General features: G+C 46.9%; 1 protein-coding gene across 3 annotated transcripts in view; it reads left to right on the forward strand.

Annotated features, from left to right (window-relative positions):
• Nucleotides 1-296: 296 nt before the first annotated feature.
• Eefsec (eukaryotic elongation factor, selenocysteine-tRNA specific) overlaps nt 297-18908 on the forward strand; it is a 203752-nt gene continuing 185140 nt past the window's right edge. For 2 of the 3 annotated variants that reach the window (XM_027428684.2, XM_035448590.1), the window contains exon 1: nt 297-614. In XM_027428684.2, the coding sequence (XP_027284485.1) occupies nt 341-614 (274 nt within the window). In that variant the 5' untranslated portion in view covers nt 297-340. The remainder of the gene's footprint in view (nt 615-18908) is intronic. The other variant, XM_027428686.2, reaches the window with a different exon arrangement.

Consider the following 18908-nt stretch of genomic DNA (forward strand, 5'->3'; position numbering starts at 1 on the left):
GGTGAAAGGGAGAGACAGAAGGATGATGGATGGGCGGACGGACGGACCAGTGGGTGAATGGAAGGATGAACACAAGGAAAGAGGAATCTCCAATCTCAGGCTGGCTAGACTTCGTGGGGGGGGGCAGGTGACAGCAACCCCAGGTAGGCAGTTTGGCTCCGGTTTCGCCCCTGCGTGCGCCCGACGGCTTCTGCGCCCTGCGGTAGCGCTGTAGGCGCCCGAGGGCGGAAGCTTCCATGCCGGAACCCGCGCGCTGGGCGCGCGGGTTGCGGGGGGGTGCGGCTTAGCGGGCGGACCGCTTAGCCGGCGCTCAAGCGGTCGCGTGCGAGGAGGCGGCGGCATGGCGGGTCGGCGGGTGAATGTGAATGTGGGCGTACTGGGCCACATCGACAGCGGCAAGACAGCGCTGGCGCGCGCGCTGAGCACTACGGCCTCCACTGCCGCCTTCGACAAGCAGCCGCAGAGCCGCGAGCGCGGCATAACACTCGACCTGGGTTTTTCCTGTTTCGTCGTGCCGTTGCCGGGGGCTGAGCCCGGGACCGGCGACACTCAGCTGCAGGTCACGCTGGTCGACTGCCCCGGGCACGCCTCCCTCATCCGGACCATCATTGGCGGTGAGCGCGGGCCGGGGCGGGAGCTGGGCTCGGGGTCCGAGCTCGCGGGCTGGTGGCGGGCCTGACAGCCTAGGCCTGGCCGCCTTCCCGATAAGCTTGGGGGCTCGAACTCACAGCCCACAGATGCGGACGCCGTTCCCGCCTTCACTGACGTTCAGCGAGATGCTTTCCTAGAAAAACAATCTAAGGAAATAAACCCTGCCAAAGGGGTGTACGCAAAAGTTTCAAAAAAAAAAAAAAAAAAAAAGTCACTGAATTCACCTGACGTTTGGTCTCCCGGTTTTCTGTCCCAAATACTGTTCCCAGCTTCCAGTGGATGGATGGTTTCAGGAAAAGTACTCTGAAACGCAGGCAGTCTGTGGAGATGAGAAGATCCATGTTTTTCTTCTCCCATTGTAGTACTTGGGGGTGGGGGAGCTTGAACCTAGTGCCTTGATCATAAGAGGCGATCTTTCTCAAGACCTGATTGATCTCTCACTTTTAAAACACAAATCAGCACTGTCTGGAGACTGCGCCATATCCATACATAAAAGTTCCATCACTAATTTTTTTAAAGCTCACACAAAGTTCCTTTGTACACTTACACCAACATTTTCTCGATGGACTTTTGTGACTTTTAAGGGCTGGCTACCCATGTTGCAGTGAGTATTCTTGCCCAGAGGCTTTGAGCTGTGCACTAGTGTAACAGAGTAAGTTAGGTCTGAATCGGCTAAGGCAAGGGACATAATGTGTTTTCAGTAATGAAGAGTACTGCTAAACTCTACCCCTAGAATTTGTACTACTTAGTCTTTAAATACAGGCCACTTAGGAATAGGGCATTATAAATAAAACATCCCCTAACAACCCCTCTGTGTTCAGCTCTGGACCCTTCCCATTTGTCCACATGAAACTATTTTTATGCCCTTTAAAATTCCTTTTGCAGATCCATTTAACTACACTTAGGTCTAGAGACAGGACCCCATAACCTGTCTTTTAAGTGCCCAACACAAAAATATGTATAGCTGAGTCTACTTGCTATAGCCGAAGTGACCCATTTCCTGCCTGTCCCCTTGCCCTTGGGTTTCTTTCCAGCAGTATTCTGTAAGCTTATGCCCGAATGTATATGGGGCAGATGGTTCATTAGTCCTGGGCATTCCAGGTCCCAGCTTGGGTGATTAGTTAAGTGCTTTGATCTTTGTGGCCTCCTTTTCTCCATGCTGTAGGCAGTCTGAGACTATTTCCCTGTTTCACTGAAGTGGAAATGGAGGCATACCTGCCCAGAGTCACTCTCTTGCACAGTCTCTATTCAATCTACCATTCACTGATTAAAGACTAACAAGGACCACACAGTAAACCAACAAAACTAAAACCCCCAGTCAAATTCTGACTGGCCGTATTCAAATACATCTTAGAAAACATACTCTAAGCTAGTGTAATTGGAGGTGGAACTAGAAAGTGCGTTGGCATGTGTCTTAGTGGTGGAGTACCTGCCTAGTGTACAGGAGGCTCTAGGTTCTATTCCTAGTGTTGCAAACAATAGAGAAAAGAAAAATTAAGTTTTCTGGTAAATATAGAATCTGACTTGTAATAATAACTTAATGATTTTTTCACTTTTATGATGGTGTGCAAATGGTACAAGTTCAGGAGAATTTTGACCTTTCCTGGTTTGTGACACGGTTGTTTGTCAGGCTACTGCGCCGTGAGGTCAGCCTTGAGGTCCAGAGGGCAAACCACTGTTTACTGGATACTGGCTGCTAAGCTGGCAGGCCCAGAGATTCTGTGCATTCCGTGCATTTTCTTATATTTTGAACATAAAACAACTGTATTGGATATAGCCCAGTTGTAAGGGGAGAAGCATCTGAACTATAGATAGGCCAGGCAGAAGGACAGACATTTCTTCTGGAGTTTGCAGTTTTTTTCCTTACTAGCTGTGTGACCTTTGAACTTAACTCTGGATCTTCCATAACTCGTGGATAATGTTAATCATGAAGTTATTTTCTGACATGGCTTTTTTCAAATATTTATGCCTCATGGATCAAACTTTGCAGGAAGCATGTTTTTTGTTTGTTTGTTTGTTTTGGTTTTTTTTTTTTTGAGACAGGGTTTCTCTGTATTGCTTTGGAGGTTGTCCTGGAACTCGATCTGTAGACCAGGCTGGCCTGGAACTCACAGAGATCCGCCTGCCTCTGCCTCTGCCTCCTGAGTGCTGGGATTGAAGGCGTACACCACCAACGCCGGCTGGAAACATGTTTTGTTTATCATGTAGTCACTAACAAAGTTGGCACTTAGGAAGCAGCTAGTAAGTTGAACTGTCCAGGCCCAAGCTGGGACCTTTCCATGCCACTCCAGTTTCCTGAATTCCTGCCTACCCCTTCCAGTATGTACATTCACACAGAAGCTCTTTGTGTGACAAAAATGTTTCAGCATTAGCCCAGTATATATGACCAAATGGCCAGGACCTGAGTGCTTGGTGTTTTGACAGACTATATAACCATATAAGGCCAGATAGCAGGTATGGCTACCAAATACCTGGAGGATTATAGGAAGTAAGTCTGTTTGCTCCTTATACATGATAATATAAGTCTTCTGCCATTGTCCCCACTTTTGGTTGGGTACTTAAAAATGTTAAAAAATAAACTAAGGGCGTTCAGTATTGATTGGATTTGCCCTCCTGATTCTATCCTGTGTCTCTGTCTTTTTCTTAACGTCTTTACCTAGACTTTCTCAATTCACACTCCCCCTCTCAGGTACGAACCAGGCCAAGTCGCCTGGATCTGACTGCAACCCCACAAATACAGCTTCCCACAGCTGTTCCTCCTCCTCCTCCTTTTCTTCTTCTTTTGTTTTTGTTTTTTTTGAGACAGGGTTTCTTTGTAAAGCCTTGGCAGTCCTGGAAATAGCTTTGAAGCCCTGAACTCACAGAGCTCTACCTGCCTCTGCCTCCCAAGTGCAGGGATTAAAGGCATTCACCACCATTGCCCGTCTTATTGTTGCTCTTTTTGCTTCGTATCTTGAGAAAACTTCCTTCCTGGTGTTCAAATCTGGCCTGACTTCACTGGAGTGTGAGCCCATTCTTCCTTGGGGAGATTGGATCCCTACCTTCCTTTTTGGGGACCTGGAAAATGGAACTTTTCCTTTTGAAGGGAAGCATGCATAGCTTGACTGCCCATTCTGGCTCACACTTGTGGCCAGGAGGACCTTGTGGCTTGGCAGTATCCTATGGAGTAGAAGCATCACATTGGTTTTAGATGTGGAAACAAGCCTGGCAGGTAAAGTGTATAGGGCTGCTGATGGAAGCCATCTCTCAGCTGTCCTCAGTCCATTTATCACTGTGCCTTTGCCTTCCTGAACCAGTTACAGGCCAAATTCTGGCAATGCCTTTGGCATCTTGCTATTTGGACATTGCTGCCTGAACAGTGGGTGGGGTCATCCACTGTCCCTATTTTCAGGGGTTTATCAGGTCATGTCAGCCCTTGTTTCTAGATTCTCAGCCCTTTTTTGTTTGATTTGGTTATCGATACAGGGTCTTTCTAGCCCTAATTGTTCTAGAACTCACTTAGTAGACTAAGCTAGCCTAGAACTCACAGAGATGCCAGGTGTTGGGATTAAAGGTGTGCACCATCATGCTTGACTCTCCAGTACATTATTGTATTTGGACTAATCTAAACCTCCTTGTTCCAGGCTCAGTATCCAGGCTGTGCCTTCCTCTGAGCCTCCTCAGTGACTACTAGGTTTCTGGCCTTCAGTAGTGCCGGTGACTTTTCTACTAAAGTGGGTCAACATGCTTCTCCCAAGGCCTTTGGACCTGCTCTGCTTCTGTTGTACGTCAGACTCCTTGTTGCTTGTCCCAGTTCAAATGTCCCTTTATTAGTGAGGCCCCCTGACCCACCTCTCTATGGTGTGTCCCTAGCCCTCACCCCTTATACTTTCCCATTTCCTGATGCCCCTTGCATTATGTCAGTTGTCATTTGCTAGAATTGGGGCTCTGGGAGCAGATTGGAATCAGACTCACCAGTGCTCTGTGCTGCTTGGGCTGGGATCTGGCAACTGGCAGGTTCTTAGTGAATTCTGAGGGAGGGAGAGCTGGTCCACCTGCTGGTTGTGAGCTGGTGGGCAGTTGTGCCAGGGCTGACCTGATAAGTGCATCCTGGTGTCGTCTCTTCCCTTGTCCAGCAGATGACAGGAGAACTGGCAAAGGCACGCTGTCATGCTCTGAGGGAATCTCTGGAGTTTTATGCACAGAGAACAGAAGCTGGGGTAACTCACTAAGCTGGGCATGGAGTGCACCTATCTAGCTACTTGGGTCTGCTGAGGCAAAGGATCACCTGGGCCCAGGAATTTGAGTCCAGCCTATGCAACATATTGAGTCTCTGTTAAAAAAAAAAAAAAAAGACATTTCCCACCTCTTGTTGAGAGACAGGGTGTGGGCACCCTGTCTTCAGAGTTTTCCTAGGGCAAGGAACAACCTGGTGAGGCTGCTTTGTCAATGTAGGGTCAGAGGTAACTGGCAGCATGGGGTGCAGTAGTATGTCATTATGGGATGTGACTAGGGTGTTCATTACTGTGGAAAGTCTGGGTAGAGTTAGTCTAGAGAGTAGCCCTTGGGATGATTTCTCCTAAGGGACTAGAGCGCTTTGGAAGGCTGCTGCTGTGTAGATGTAAACTGTGGCCAGCTGAGCTGTGGGTAGGAAGCTGCAGGCAGGGACTTCATGGGCAGAGGTGTGGTCTTCTAGTCCTCTCCTAGCATCCTTGGACAACTATGCCAGCAGTTCTCAACCTGTGGGCCAAAACCCCACAGGGGGAGGTCAAACAACCCTTTCACAGGGGGTGCCTAAGACCACTGGAAAACTAGGAAGTAGCAATTTTATGGTTGGGGGTCACAGCATGTGGAGCTGTATTAAAGGGTTGCAGCATTAGGAAGGCTGGGAACCACTGGACTATGAATGGCTCACTGAGTGGTTCAGACCCTTTGTGGAATTATACAGTCCCCTGGAGGAGGCAACCACAACTGAGTCCATGGTGTAGCTTCAAACGATGGACTTTTAAGTTAAAGCCCACTCTCCAATTCCATTGTCCTTCTTGATGAATGCTCCAGAAACAAGAGTCTTTTCTTCATGAAAACTGGATTTCATCTTCCTTGTGGCTCAGCTGGAGTCAGAGGTGATGAATTCATGTGTTAGCTGGTTGGTGCATTGGATTGTTTTGTTATTATTATTTTCTTAACCCTCATAGCTGCCCTGGGGAATAAAGGTGAAATTCACATTTTACAGTTGAAAAAAAAAAAAACCCAAAACTGTATCTCAGAGAACGCAGGGACACAGTTATTGTTGGCCAGGTTTGAACCCGGTCCATGTGCCTCCACAGCCCTCTTCTGGCTTTCTAAGTGTAAATGAAAAGTGTGCTGTCCACTGCACCCCCCACCCCATCCTCCGCCCCCTTGGTAGTGCTTTAGGGTGATATTTTTCTCAAATCCATTTTCAAGTATAAATCTTTCAGGGTTAGAACTTCAAAAAGATTAAACAATGTATGTTTTAAAGACTTGGGTTGGGGTGAGGGACTTGAGACTCATCTTCAATCTAACTCCAGTAGGAAAGAGGAAGGCTGAAAAATGCTGGTACCTTGGCTTAGCAATTTATAGTCTTCTGGTGGCTCTGAGGATTAACAGTGTGTTGTCTCTGAGTCTCTTGCTCTGCTTGTTAATGAACAGCTCTTCTGCCACCACCAACTTGTCTCCAAGTCCTCCCATCCCATACCCACTGTGTGAGGCATGTCCTGCATGGCCAGGGCTGTCTCTGGGCCACTCTCTGATAGGAACAAGCCAGAGTTTGTATGTCTGACCCAGTCACCGTACTTGGAGCTTAGGGGGTTTTGGTCTGTTGCCCTGGAGACAACTTTCTTTATAAAGCTTAAGCTATGTATCATCTCTGCTTTCCTGACTTTCTGTACTCTCAGTGCTCAAGGATAAAAGCTTTTGGCTCTGTGGTCTACTTTTCCAGTCCTGTCCTTTTAAGTCCCTCTATATTCTGTCTGAGACCTGTCCTTTGGACTCATGAATGTAACAGGGTTTATGTGTGCAAAAGAATGTATACCATAAACTAAATTTTTCATGTCACCCTATGTAGTCCACCCTGGCCTTTAAGCGTGTATACCAAGGGCCAGAATGCTGCTTGGTAAACAGAGGGGGCTTGGACCCAGGCCATGGCAAGCAGGGAACAAAGTGGTGTTATTCTAATGGGGCGGGGGGGGGGGGGGCGGCGTAGAAAACCAGATGAGAAATACTTTTTGCTTCCTTTGCTTTTGGTCTTTCTGTAAGAATCTGTATAGGAACACGTGCTGTTAAAGTGTAGCACTTACATTTTTATTCTACAACATTGAGACATATGTAGGTGAGAAGGGCCAGTGCTTCCTTCAACTCAGAGGCTTTGGCACCAGGTATCCCCTGGGCCATGGTTCCCTGTTCTCTGTGCCTATATCTGATATTTTCAACACACACACATACACCCTGGAAGATTCCACCGTCTGGTGCAGCTCTGTGCTGTCCTTTGCTATCAGGTGATGCTGGGCCAGCCCGAGTTGCCTGCTTTCTCTTGCTTCAAAGGCCCCCTGGTCAGTAGGAAGTCCGTCCCGCTGCAGTGTGCTTCTGTAGAAATGCAAGTGCTTCTGCTGTGCCTGGCGCCTTATCACTTCCCTACCCCACCTGGTCTCCTTCCAAGCTGCAGTGCCTTTAGCTGTCTCCAGGAGACTCAAGTTGAGCTCCTCTGTACCACTTTCTCTTGGAGCTGGACAGCGGGTGACTTTGCTTTAGTTAGGGTGACAGTGTGGGAGCGGCACAACATCAGACACAGCCTTGAGTTTAAATTAATGCAGAATATTTGAGCAGGAACCAACAGGAAAGAAAAATGGAAGCAGGTAGTCATATTTCATTCCGTTGGGGTACATTTTTCTTCTCATGGGGCTTGCCCTTGAGAACAAAACATATCAAATGTTAAATCAAAGAATATTTTTGTAGTCATGCTAGGAATAGAAAATAATGCAAAGACTTTGCCTTCTTGAGGCAAATATTTTGCTGGAAGGTTATAATCAAAGTCAGAAGGAAATTGTAGCCACAGCTTTGGTAAAGCTGTGATCACTTAAAATTAATTGCTTTTAAGCTTTTCGCTGAATGTCTCCTGTCTGGATCCGCATGTCTCTGGGTTTTCCTTCAGAACCACTTCATTCAGGTTGGGGTAAGATTTGGGCAAGCATCTCAGAAGATATAACCTATAAATGAAGCCTCAGGACCCTTCCCTTCTTGGTCATTCTTTTGTTCAGTGGAACCTCAGCCAGGCTGGGACTGAGCCTTTCGTGATTAACCGTTCCCATCCCAATAAGAGCTTTGGTAGCATGTAAAAGCTGATGCTGTCTGCAGCTCTGGCCTTCAGTTACCTTATAAGCCCAGTTCCAGGAGGGTGGCATTTCTGAGGTAGCATCATGATGGGGCTGGGAGCCAATCTGAACTGAGCAACACATTGTCCCCTGCTGTTGGAAGGACCTGTATGGCTGGAAGCACCATGGGGTAAGGTTGATGCCTGTGTTTTCTGTAGTTCTATCTGGCCTGCCTCACAGAAAGTACATGATAAAGCCAGGCAGTGGTGATGCACGCCTTTAATCTCAGTACTTGGGCGGCAGAGGCAGGCAGATCTCTGTGAGTTCGAGGCCAGCCTGGTCTACAAAACTACACAGAGAAACCCTGTCTTGAAAAACAAAAACAAAACAAAACAAAAATAGTACATGATCATTTTTAAAAGCAGTTTAGTTCAGATAGTGTGCAGCTCATCATGCTCAGTGGTTTCCCATGTGCTTATGGTGCCTTCCTCCACAAGGAAGTGTTGTGTTTGCTCACAATCAGTCCTGGGCAACTGTGGCCTCCTTCACAGGCTGTGGATTTGCCTTTTCTAGACTTTGACAGAAATGAAATTATTTTGTGCATGGCTTGGGCTTGGGATATGCTTTGTAGTTGTTTTGGAAAAGGGTCTCACTAGGTAGCACACACTGGCCTTGAACTTCTAGCCCCTGCTCCCACCTCCCAGGGGTTGGCATTACAGCATTCCAAGTTTAAAGCATTAATTTTTTAAAGTTAATCCATACTGCAGCATGTAACTATACTTCAATTCTTACAAAAATAAAATCTGTTTCCAATTGTGATAAAATAGATATAATACTTGCTATCTTTTTTGAGCTTTTTTTTTTTTGTTTTTGTTTTTTTGTTTTGTTTTGTTTTTCAAGACAGGGTTTCTCTGTGAAGCTTTGGAGCCTATCTTGGCACTCACTCTGGAGACCAGGCTGGCCTCGAACTCACAGAGATCCACCTGCCTCTGCTTCCCAAGTGCTGGGATTAAAGGCCACCAACGCCTAGCAATACTTGATATCTTACTAAGCCATCTGGCCTTTTCTTTCTGTGCATGTCTAATCTGTAGAGACCCCTGTCCTAGGGACTTCTAGTAAGAGAGGGTCACATGGTGATGTCTTGGTGGGTTTTGTTTGCTTTGTTTTTTACAAGAAGTTCTCACTATGTAGCTTTGGCTATCCTGGAACTTACTATGTAGACCAGACTGGCCTCAAACTCACAGAGATCAGCCTGCCTTGCTTCTCAAGTGCGAGTTACATGCCACTACACCCAGCTGTCTTAGTGTTTTTTTATCCACTCACTTTGGTTCTACATGCACCTACTGTTGTTTTGGATGTGAAGCTAGATATAATCCATTCATGTCTTTAAGGGTCTTCTAGTCAGGGGAGGCAGAACGGATTGGGGTGGGCAGATAAAATGCAGGGTTGTAAGAGGCTTGAATCAGGAGAACCTGTGTGATGTGATGTGTGAGTGGGTTGTGGTACAAGCAGCCCCCCCCCCCAGCCCCACAGTGGGGACACAAGGCCGGATCTAAACAGATGACTTGGAGAATTCTAGGCAGAAGGGCCATAGGGAGTAGCCTCAGCAAAGTCCTCCACTGTGAGGACAGGCTGAATGGTGGGGAAGTAAGAGGTGGTGGGCGGAGGGGCTGTCCAGTTGGAACTTTGTAGGATGGTTGAGCGCTTACTGATGAAGATGGAGGTCATCTCACCTGGAAGACTCAGCATGCAGACAGACAAGGCGTGGAGCTCATGAAAGAGGAAGCCAGTAACAGGCTCAGAGACTAGTGACTTGCTAGGATAGAGCTCAGAAATGGGTTACCTTGTGGGAGGGGGTGGGGGTGTGTTTTAAACAGGGGCCCTTATTATAGTGCTTTCCACAGCTCCCTTGTATTCTGAAAAAGGGTCCAGGACAAGTGGCCTTAGGGCTAGGTGTTCTGAATGTGCCCCTCCAACAGCAAGCAGGCCAGCAGGTGGGCGGACAAGAAGAACATAGAGCTCTGAGGTGCTGGTATGGAGTGCCAAGTAAGTCCAAGGGGCTTCTGCCTCTCAGGAGAGGCTAAGTGTAGGTTTGGAGGACACCATTTGAGACCCCTGACACCTACTGTATTCTCAAAGCTTGTCTCAGGGAGGCTCTGGTGGTAAGTAGCTTGCTGCAGCTCTCCACTGCAGAGAGCTGCCCCAAGCTTTCCCCAAAGTAGTTCCTGGCCATGCTTTTGCCCAGGATTGCAGCCATGCCTCTCAGTCCATGTTGCTATCAGAAGAAAGCTATAGCTCCTGGAGAGCTGTTTATATACATAGCAAATCAGATGGTCACAGGCACAGGTTCCGTCACCCTCCTCCCCTGCACTGTTCACCATTCTTCTCCAAACTATTTGAGTTTTGCTTGTTAATTGGGTTTTTCATTTTCTTGTACTGCGCAGTTAGGCCCCTGCTGCTTTGAAATGGCCTAACTGGATAGGAGGGAGGACTTCACTAATGTGGATGCTTCTCTTGGCAAGAGAAGAAACAACTTTGCTGTTGAGACACGTTGACTTTCCCTCTTTCCCTGTCACTGTATTGTAGTGATGCCTCTCTTGTTTTGGAGCCTTCAGGAAGACTAAAATGATTTCCTTTGTCTCCAACCTACTTCCTGAGGATATTTATTTGGTGGCACACACAGGTGCTACCTAAAGATAAACTTGACTTTTTTTTTTTTTTTAAATCAGTGCTGGAAATGCACTAATATTGCTCTGCTTGGTTGAAGGACCTGCCTGGCCTGGCCCTTTGCTGCAGGTTAAAAGCCCAGGATAAGTCAATGGCTGCTGCCCTTGGTCATCTGACCTTGATATTAGAGTTCAAATTTCCCATCTGCATTGTATTGTGATACTTGAAGACAGTTACTCCACTGTGGTCAATTCCAGGTAAGTTCTCTTCCTCAGCCCTTTTTGACACAGGCAGTAGAGACACAGTATGTGTATACTTAGGTATTTCCTATTCTAGAGACAATGGCTTAAGGCAATCACAGGGATGGTCTGCAGGCTTAGCTCTAGAGGAGGAAGACAGACTTAAAGCAGGCTCTGTTTCTTTTACACTTCCGCCTGACACATAGAGACCAGAAAACCACAAACTGGCCGGGATTTGCATCCAGTAGACATTCTTTTGCCAATGCCCCTTTACTGTAGAGCCTGACAACCTGCTGTGAAGGATAGCCATGTTTCCAACAGAACTTCCTGTAGCAAGAATTCTAGTTGGTATTAATAATAAAACTCAGAGTCAGATATAGTAGTTAATACTGGAAGATCAGAGAAGCAGAGCAGCCAGCCACTAGGGAATTCTTATCTCTACCAATGCTCAGACCAAAGGGGCAATCCTGTCCTCAGACGGATCCTCAGACTGTTTTCAGACTGTGTTCTCAGATTGCACTGCTCCTCAGACTGCTTAGCCTGCCTGTCTCTCCTGTCTCCTCCCGCCTTAACTTCCCACTGGATGTTGTGGAGAGTTTACCAGTGAAGATGATGGGGGATGTTTTAGCTAGAGGACCCAGCATTCATAGACAGACAAGGCAGGACAAGGCATGGAGTTCATGAAAGAGGAAGCCAGTAACAGGTTCATATAGTGATGTTCTGATTGTGTAGCCCAGTAGTGTGGCTGGGAGCGTTGGGTAGCCATTTGAGTGTTTGCATCAAGGCTAGTGCTACTGAGGCATGGAAATGCAATTTTTTCCTCAGTATAGCACTGGATGGACTAAGACATGACTAGTTCTACATCCCTACTGTAGATCAGGGTTGGTGCTGTCCCGTGTGTGGTTTGGTGCTAGGGGCTGCCATCTTTCTGGGGAGGCTTTTGGGGCTCCCTGCCTTCCCTTGGATTTCTGACTTGCTCTCTACTTGTTCTGTACACCTGCCAAGCCCCCCTCATCCAGCTTGCCTTCCTAGTGCCCCTTCAAAGTATGGCCTATGAAATGACCCTCGGTCTTTCCTCCTCCTTATCCTCACAGGAATCACTTGCTGGCTTTGTATACCCAGCAGTTCCATCGGTGCTACTGCTGCTTTGGGACAGGCTTCACCTAGATCCTCACTAGGCAAACTCAGTCTCCCAGTCTGCAACCAGAAACTCTCCCTTGGTACCTTCTAGACCTCCCTGCTTTAAGTCTTCAGCTGCTCGCTGTTGGCAGAAAGCCGAAGCCCCTCTCAATAGGACTGATGTGGTCCTTCCTGATAGATTTTGTGTTTTTCCCTGCTGGGATACTTCTGCACAGACAGAATATGCTCTCTCAGGCTGTGCCTTCTGATGACACGTGCTTTTCTGGGAGCCTCATCCCCATCCCCCACCTCCCCCAGGCTGAACTAGATAGCGCGCTGATGGCTTATAGTATCCTGTGCATACTCTCAAGAGCTTATTTCTTCTATCTTACTCATTTTGGATTTACTGGGTGAACCCTTTGAGGACTGGGGCCTGCTATCATTTAATTTGGTCTCTAAGGGGATAGGATGGGACCTGGCCCAGTCTGAATAACTGACACATATGTGTAGGCACTCAGGAGTGACTGAATGAATGGTGGATGGGTGGATGGATGGATGGATGGATGGATGGATGGATGGATGGATGGATGGATGAAGAAGAGTTCATTTCCTACTGCCTGCACCAAGCAGCCCTACTCCTGTGGTGCTTTAAGTGACTGACCAGAGTTCAACAGTGGAGGAAGCCTGCCTTGAGGTTAGACAAGTTAATCTTTCAATGGAAATTCAATCCTCACTTTTCATTTTCAGGCCACTTTGCGTAGCAAAGTAGTTTAACTCATAGCAGATTTCTGCCATGCTGATGGTTAATTTCACGGCCCACAGAGGGTCAGCACACTAATGCCGAGAACACGGCGACCTCGGTGTGGCTCGCCGCACACGGTGAGGGCCTAGCAGCCCTGTTTTTTTTAGAGTAGCAGTATTCAAACATCCTTCAGCAGGCTGATTTTGAGTTAACAGGGGTGACCCTTTCAGGAACATTTTTAAAAGCTATAGCATAGATCCCTCCCAGGCCGTGTATTTTCCTTTCTCCATGCAGTTCAAAAGGGCTGCGTCATCTGACAGGGTTTTGCCGGCAATCTTCAGCTTGACCCTGGTTGTTTAAATCTGCAGGAGGAAATTTGAACAAACTTGTACTTTGGTAATTCTTCTGCCTTCGTGAACCTTTAACCTTAAGGTTTCTTTCGGAGCCACTGGCTGCATTGTCACCCGCTGTCCCTGCTGAGGCTTTCAAAGGGCATTGTCTAGTGCGTCTGTTTTCACTTTGCTACTGGCGTTCTTTTGAGGAAGGGTATTAATTCAGACCTGATTCTGAGGCAGGAGGGGAACTTTTAAACTTGCCCCAGAGCTCAGGGATAGGGAAATGAGCATAATGCAAGCCCTTGGCTGATGCTGGTGAAGGAGAGGGAGGCCTCCAGCTATCCAGTGGGCAACCTCAGCTCTGCCATGTCCTGTCGGACATCATGGCCAAAGAGGTGATTGGCTCCGATACCCTGGAGCACCAAGTTCTTAGGAACCTGGGAAGTCAGTGGTGAATATGGGGTCCCACTGACCACTATAGAAGACCACATACTAATGAACTTCCAGGGGTCAGCAAGAAGGCTCCTCAAGTTTGGGGGAGAGCTCTGGTGCTGCTCTGTCCTGTCATTGCCCAAGACTTCTTGATGCTTGATCATCCTGCCTTTCTCTCCTATCCACCAGCTAGCCAGTCCACCCTTCACTTCTTGTTTGCTTTCTTGCAATGTGACTATGCAAGGTCATTGTGGACTTTGGTGCTGATTTCATGAATATATGGTGACAGACGGGACTTCGCTTGTTGTGTGCCATACACTTTAATGCAGTCTTTGGGGCTGCTGGAATCCCTGGTCTGGCTTCTTGGCTTTATTTCTTTCCTTGGACTTCTTAATATCCTAAAAGTAGGGCTAGGTGACCTTATTCTGTAAGCTTAATGGCACAGGAAGAGGGTGGATCATCATATTAATAAAGTCCATTCAGCAGTCTCAGAGAGACTTGCATGCTAGCAAGACAAAAGTTGCTCCAGCTTTTCAGACAGGTGGGAGGCAAGTATTAGGAAGTAAGCAAAACCATAAAGAATTGTAAGTTGTGATCAGTACTAAGGATGGTATAGGACTGTTGGCTTTAGGGTACCTATTTTACCTCTTCCCAAGGTGGTGGAGTTGAAAGTAAATTCTGGAGAAGATTGGGGCCAGCCACTAGTGAGTTGGGGATAGGTGCTACATGCCAGAGGAGCAGCATTTCAAGGGCTCTGTTTGGGGGGGGCGGGGTTGAGTTGGTTTGTAAAGGGGAGAGCTAGTGGCAGACAGTTGTGGGTATCTTTGGGCAGATATTCACACTTGGACTCTATTAGTTCTGGTTTTGCTGGAGGATAACCAATGGTGTGTTGTGATCCAGGGACACAGAGAGACATACACACCAGTCCTTTGGAGGTGTGTAGCCACATCAGGCTTTTTCTACTGGCTTTTGTGTGTCCTTAGCCCTGTCTGTTTCTGTTACCGAACCTCAGATTCATGTGGGTGTTTCCTTCCCTTCCTTTAAATTCTCTTATGTTGTTTTTGTTGTAGTATTGAAGAATAGAATCTAGGACCTTGTGTGTACTATGTAAATACTCTATACTACTCTTTCCTTCAGTAGAGCAATGGGCTGAAGTGGAAATAAGATTGGCAGGCAATCCTGGCATGGCAGGAGTTAGTCAGTTTCACTGTTATGTAGTTGTGATTGACCATTAGACAGAGGCACCCTGGCATCTCTGGCTCCAGCCTCAGAGGGGGAAGGAAGCATTCCTGAGTGGACAGCAGAGATGTCGAGTAAGGCATCTAGTCACAGAGCTGGTGAGCAGATAGGACATAGCTGGAACCTGGCCACACTCCTTTCTTTGCTTGTCTTCTTGAGCATACTTCTCTTTGATGTTTCCCTCCCACCCCTCCTATAGGGTGTCCTGGGTGGAAGGTGATAAGGCAGGGTCAGGATGGGACAGATTTTACCTTTTCAGGAAAGCTGAGATTGCTATGGTTTGGTCTCCCACTGTGCCCATGAGGTAGAAGAGTGGGTGCTGACATTCTGATGATTTGTTGTTTAGAACAGAACTGGAAACTGATTTCAGAGACACCCTGCTCCTTCCCCCAAGTTTTGCTGCTGAGCAGGTGGTACTGGCCTCAGATTCATGTGGGTGTCTTCTACCCTTTCTTTAAGTTCTTCATGTTGTTTTGTTGCAGTATTGGATTATTGAACCTAGGGCCTGGGATATACTGTGTCATTGAGCTACACCTTTAGTTCCCTTTTCTCAAAACAAGGGAACAGTAACAGACATCCTTAGAGCTTTCTTGAGATGCTAGCTTCGTCTTCTGTCCCCAGAAAGTGCTTGTGTCTGTGCTTTGGGGGAGTCACCAGAGCAAAAGCAACCTGAGGGGCTCTTGCCCCCCTTTTCTACTCTGGAACCAAATGAATTTTTTTCACCATGTTCAGATTTCTTATATAAATGGAAGTGCTGCTTACTCATTAAGTAATCATTTCTAAAAGTTTTTTAAAGTGCAAAAATAAAAGTTCCCATGACAACCAACAGCTTTTTGAGTAGTGAGTGTTTCCTAGGAGCTACAAGAGTCTGCTTTCGCCAGCTGATTCTTCCCTCTTCTTCTTATCTCAGAATCTGCTTCAGAAGGCAGTCTGGGAACATGCAACAAACACTCTGGTAACAGATGTGTGTCATCCTCTTCCTGACAAGTCCCCAGGCTGGGAAACCCAGCTCTACCCCGTAAGCATCCACTGGGTGTGGGTAGATACACCCTATGCTGATTGGAGCTGTTTGGTGCACAAGAGGGCAGTGTTTGCTTGCAGTCTCAAATGGGTGATCGTGTGTGAGTTCACAGGTCAGCATAGTTAGAATGACCTGAGACGTGTTCAAGACAAAATAAACTATAAGCCACCGTCATGATGAGTCCTCATATATGTCTTTAAATACACGACCCCTTCAAAATCTTGATGCTTGTTAGCCTTCTTTTCCCTAAAAAAGAAAAATATTGTTTCTTTCAATGTTTATTTTTAATTTTTTTAATCAATGAAAATATGGTTTGCAAATCTTGTACGATAGTGGCAAAGGTTACACAGTGTCGCAGAAGCAAAACAATGGCTTTCTAATTAAAAACCAGATGGCCAGATTTTTGTTTGGAGCAAGGGGTCAAATGTATTTTCTCCCCCTTTCACATCAATGTAAAGATTATCTGCCTTAACTTTTAAAGCGTTTGAAGGTGTAGATGTCAGCCATCCACCCTTTATTCTTTCACTCTGCTTTCTTTTTCTGTAAGGTAGCTTCCCTGCATCCTGGTGTTCCCTGAAATTGGCCATGCCTGCTTTTTATAAGGATTTGTCCATTTTCAGTTCTCGAATGGTACTCTTCTGCAGAAACTTTCAGGCCAGAAGGGCACACACTGGAATCCAGATCCTGCCCCATCAGACTTCAGCTGCCACAGAACTGGGAGCCCCATCCTTCCCTCAGTTTGTACCTCCTGATTGCAGGTGTTTCTAGGATGTTGATGTCCAATAGAGTTTAGCTGATGACAGCAGTGTGGTCAGGCCCCACTCACTGATGACACGCTGTAGGTGACAGAGCAGCTTGAGGGAACAAAGGGAAACCAGGCATAGGAGTGGCCATAGCTTGTCTTGGCGTTCCCATGGGAACTACCTGGCCTTTCTGAGCTTCCTGTGCACTCCAGTTGGAGGTGATGTCTTGGACAGGGTGACCGAATCAATAGCATGTCCATAAAGCTCATGCACAGAGCAGAGGCCCTGACCAGTGTGAGTGTCAGGGGTAGTGGGGGCTGTTGGACAGGAGCATAGAGACAAGGACATGGATTCCTGACTGGAGACAAGCCAGTTTTTCCTATATTTCTCATTTACTTGATGCCTTGAGCATATCCCTTACTAGTCCCTATGAGCATCGAAATAAAGCACAGTGAGACCCAGATGCAAAGGGTTGTCCACCATCTCAGTCTCCTGATAGTTAGTCATCAAGGAGCCGGGCGTATGAAATCGGATGTCTTCTAGTCTTGTGTAATCATGTATCTTCCAAAGGGAGTGTAAAATAGGTGCCACATTAGCCTTGGGGTAGGTGTGACATCCCTGTGGTCTTTAATTGGACCATGACTTCTAATTTAAATGTGAATGTGTTAGCACTGAGTGCAGTGTCAATGGGTGGCACTCATTGTTTCCTGTGACCTACCTGAATTCTACATGGTTCTGGATATGAAAGCAAGATTTTTCCACATCAGGCTTGCAAAAGAGGCTGTTACCAAACATTTTTCCAGGAACAGAATTTTTGAAAAATGCTGGAGCTCCCAGTTTCCCAAGGAGCCTCATTTGTAAGGGCTAAGAAGTTGTTTTTGTGTGGCTCTGGGTGGTTTTGTCTTTTCACTCTCGTGGTAGGGCTGGCAATCAGGAATGGAACCCATGTGCTGTGTAGTAATTTCCAGTAAAACGCTTGGATGCTGTGTGTTTGTTGGGTCACCATTAGCTCATAATGGAGCAAAATGAGTGAGACCCCTGCAACAGTCAATATATGGGCACACCAGAGACACATGGTGACAAGATAGAGTGTATCTGTGAAAGAGTGTTCCGGGTGCTGTCCTGTCTGGGATGTAGATGGAGTCATTGTTCTGAAGAGTTCCTTTATAGCAGAATTCCCTCCACAAGTATTGCAAGGAAGCAAGACCAGCAGTGCTTATTCCTGCACAGCCAACCTGGCCTTTCCAGCTAACATCATTTTCCAGAATGAATTATGATTCAATTTTAAAACACACATGGATGCTTTACTTTTGTATGGATAAATATCAGAAATGACCATCACTGGAGAGAGCTGAGAATGGTGTTCCCAAACGAACCAGGCAGGAGTGGTTATGTATCCATGTGCTGCATATTGTGGCGGAGTGTCCCAGAGAGCCCAGCATTCTCTGTAGGTTCTCAGCTAGTGAGAGGAACCATTGGGACTTGGCTCTGTGACAAGGCTAGGAAAACTGTGCTGGGCACCCTTGCTGGGAGTACTCACTCTGGTCATTGCTTTCTGACCTTCCCCTTTGTTTCTTGGGGTGCTGCTTGACCCTTTGGCTGCCATGGCTTTTATGGACCTGAGCTAGTGTGCTGCTTCTTACCATAGCATATGTGGGTGGCCCCCTCTTGTGTCTTGGTCAACAAATAGACTGTATAATTTTGAGGCAGTTTTCAGTTTTCTATGTGTCTTGAGATCAGTCAACTTTCTTGGGTTTGTTAGACTCTGTAAGCTTTTTACATGTCATGCCTAAAAGCATTGCAACCCGTTGGGTATGCAGGGCAGACAGGTCTGCTTTTAGATTGTCATAGAGAGCTAAGAAGAATGTGTGCAGTAGGCCTGTGCATGGAGTCTGAAGAAAGACCTTAGGTGGAGATGTTGGAAAACTATCTGTGACCACAGAAATAAGCTTTTCTTAACCTTGCATTCTTTACAGGATCAAGGGACATACCCTGGCTGTGTGTGAGAGTTAGCAGTAGCAACTGGGATGCCTCATCCCTGTCCCTTGGGCCTGGGGCCCTGCATGGTTTAGTACCAGGATGTTGCTACTTTTAGGGTCTTTGGGGTAGTCAAATATCCTTTCCCTCAGCACTGCTGGCATCAGGAAAGAACCTTAAAATTACAGAAGAACAATGTTTCAGGGAAGGAAAGTGAAATACTTAATTTTTTTAAAGTGAAGAAGAGGAAGGAAAAATACATCCCTTGACTGTTGAGTAGGCTGGAGGGCAAAGCTGGCCTTTCCTGATGGTGTCTTCATCAGCATCTCCTTTTCTTTCTCCTCCTTTTCTTCTCCCCCTTCTCTTCTCTCTCTCCCAGTCTCCTGTATCTCTCCTGCTTCCTCTGTTTCCTCCCTCCTTTCCTATTGGCCCTGCG

This window comes from Cricetulus griseus, chromosome 8, assembly GCF_003668045.3.
Source record: "Cricetulus griseus strain 17A/GY chromosome 8, alternate assembly CriGri-PICRH-1.0, whole genome shotgun sequence".
NCBI lineage: Eukaryota > Metazoa > Chordata > Mammalia > Rodentia > Cricetidae > Cricetulus > Cricetulus griseus.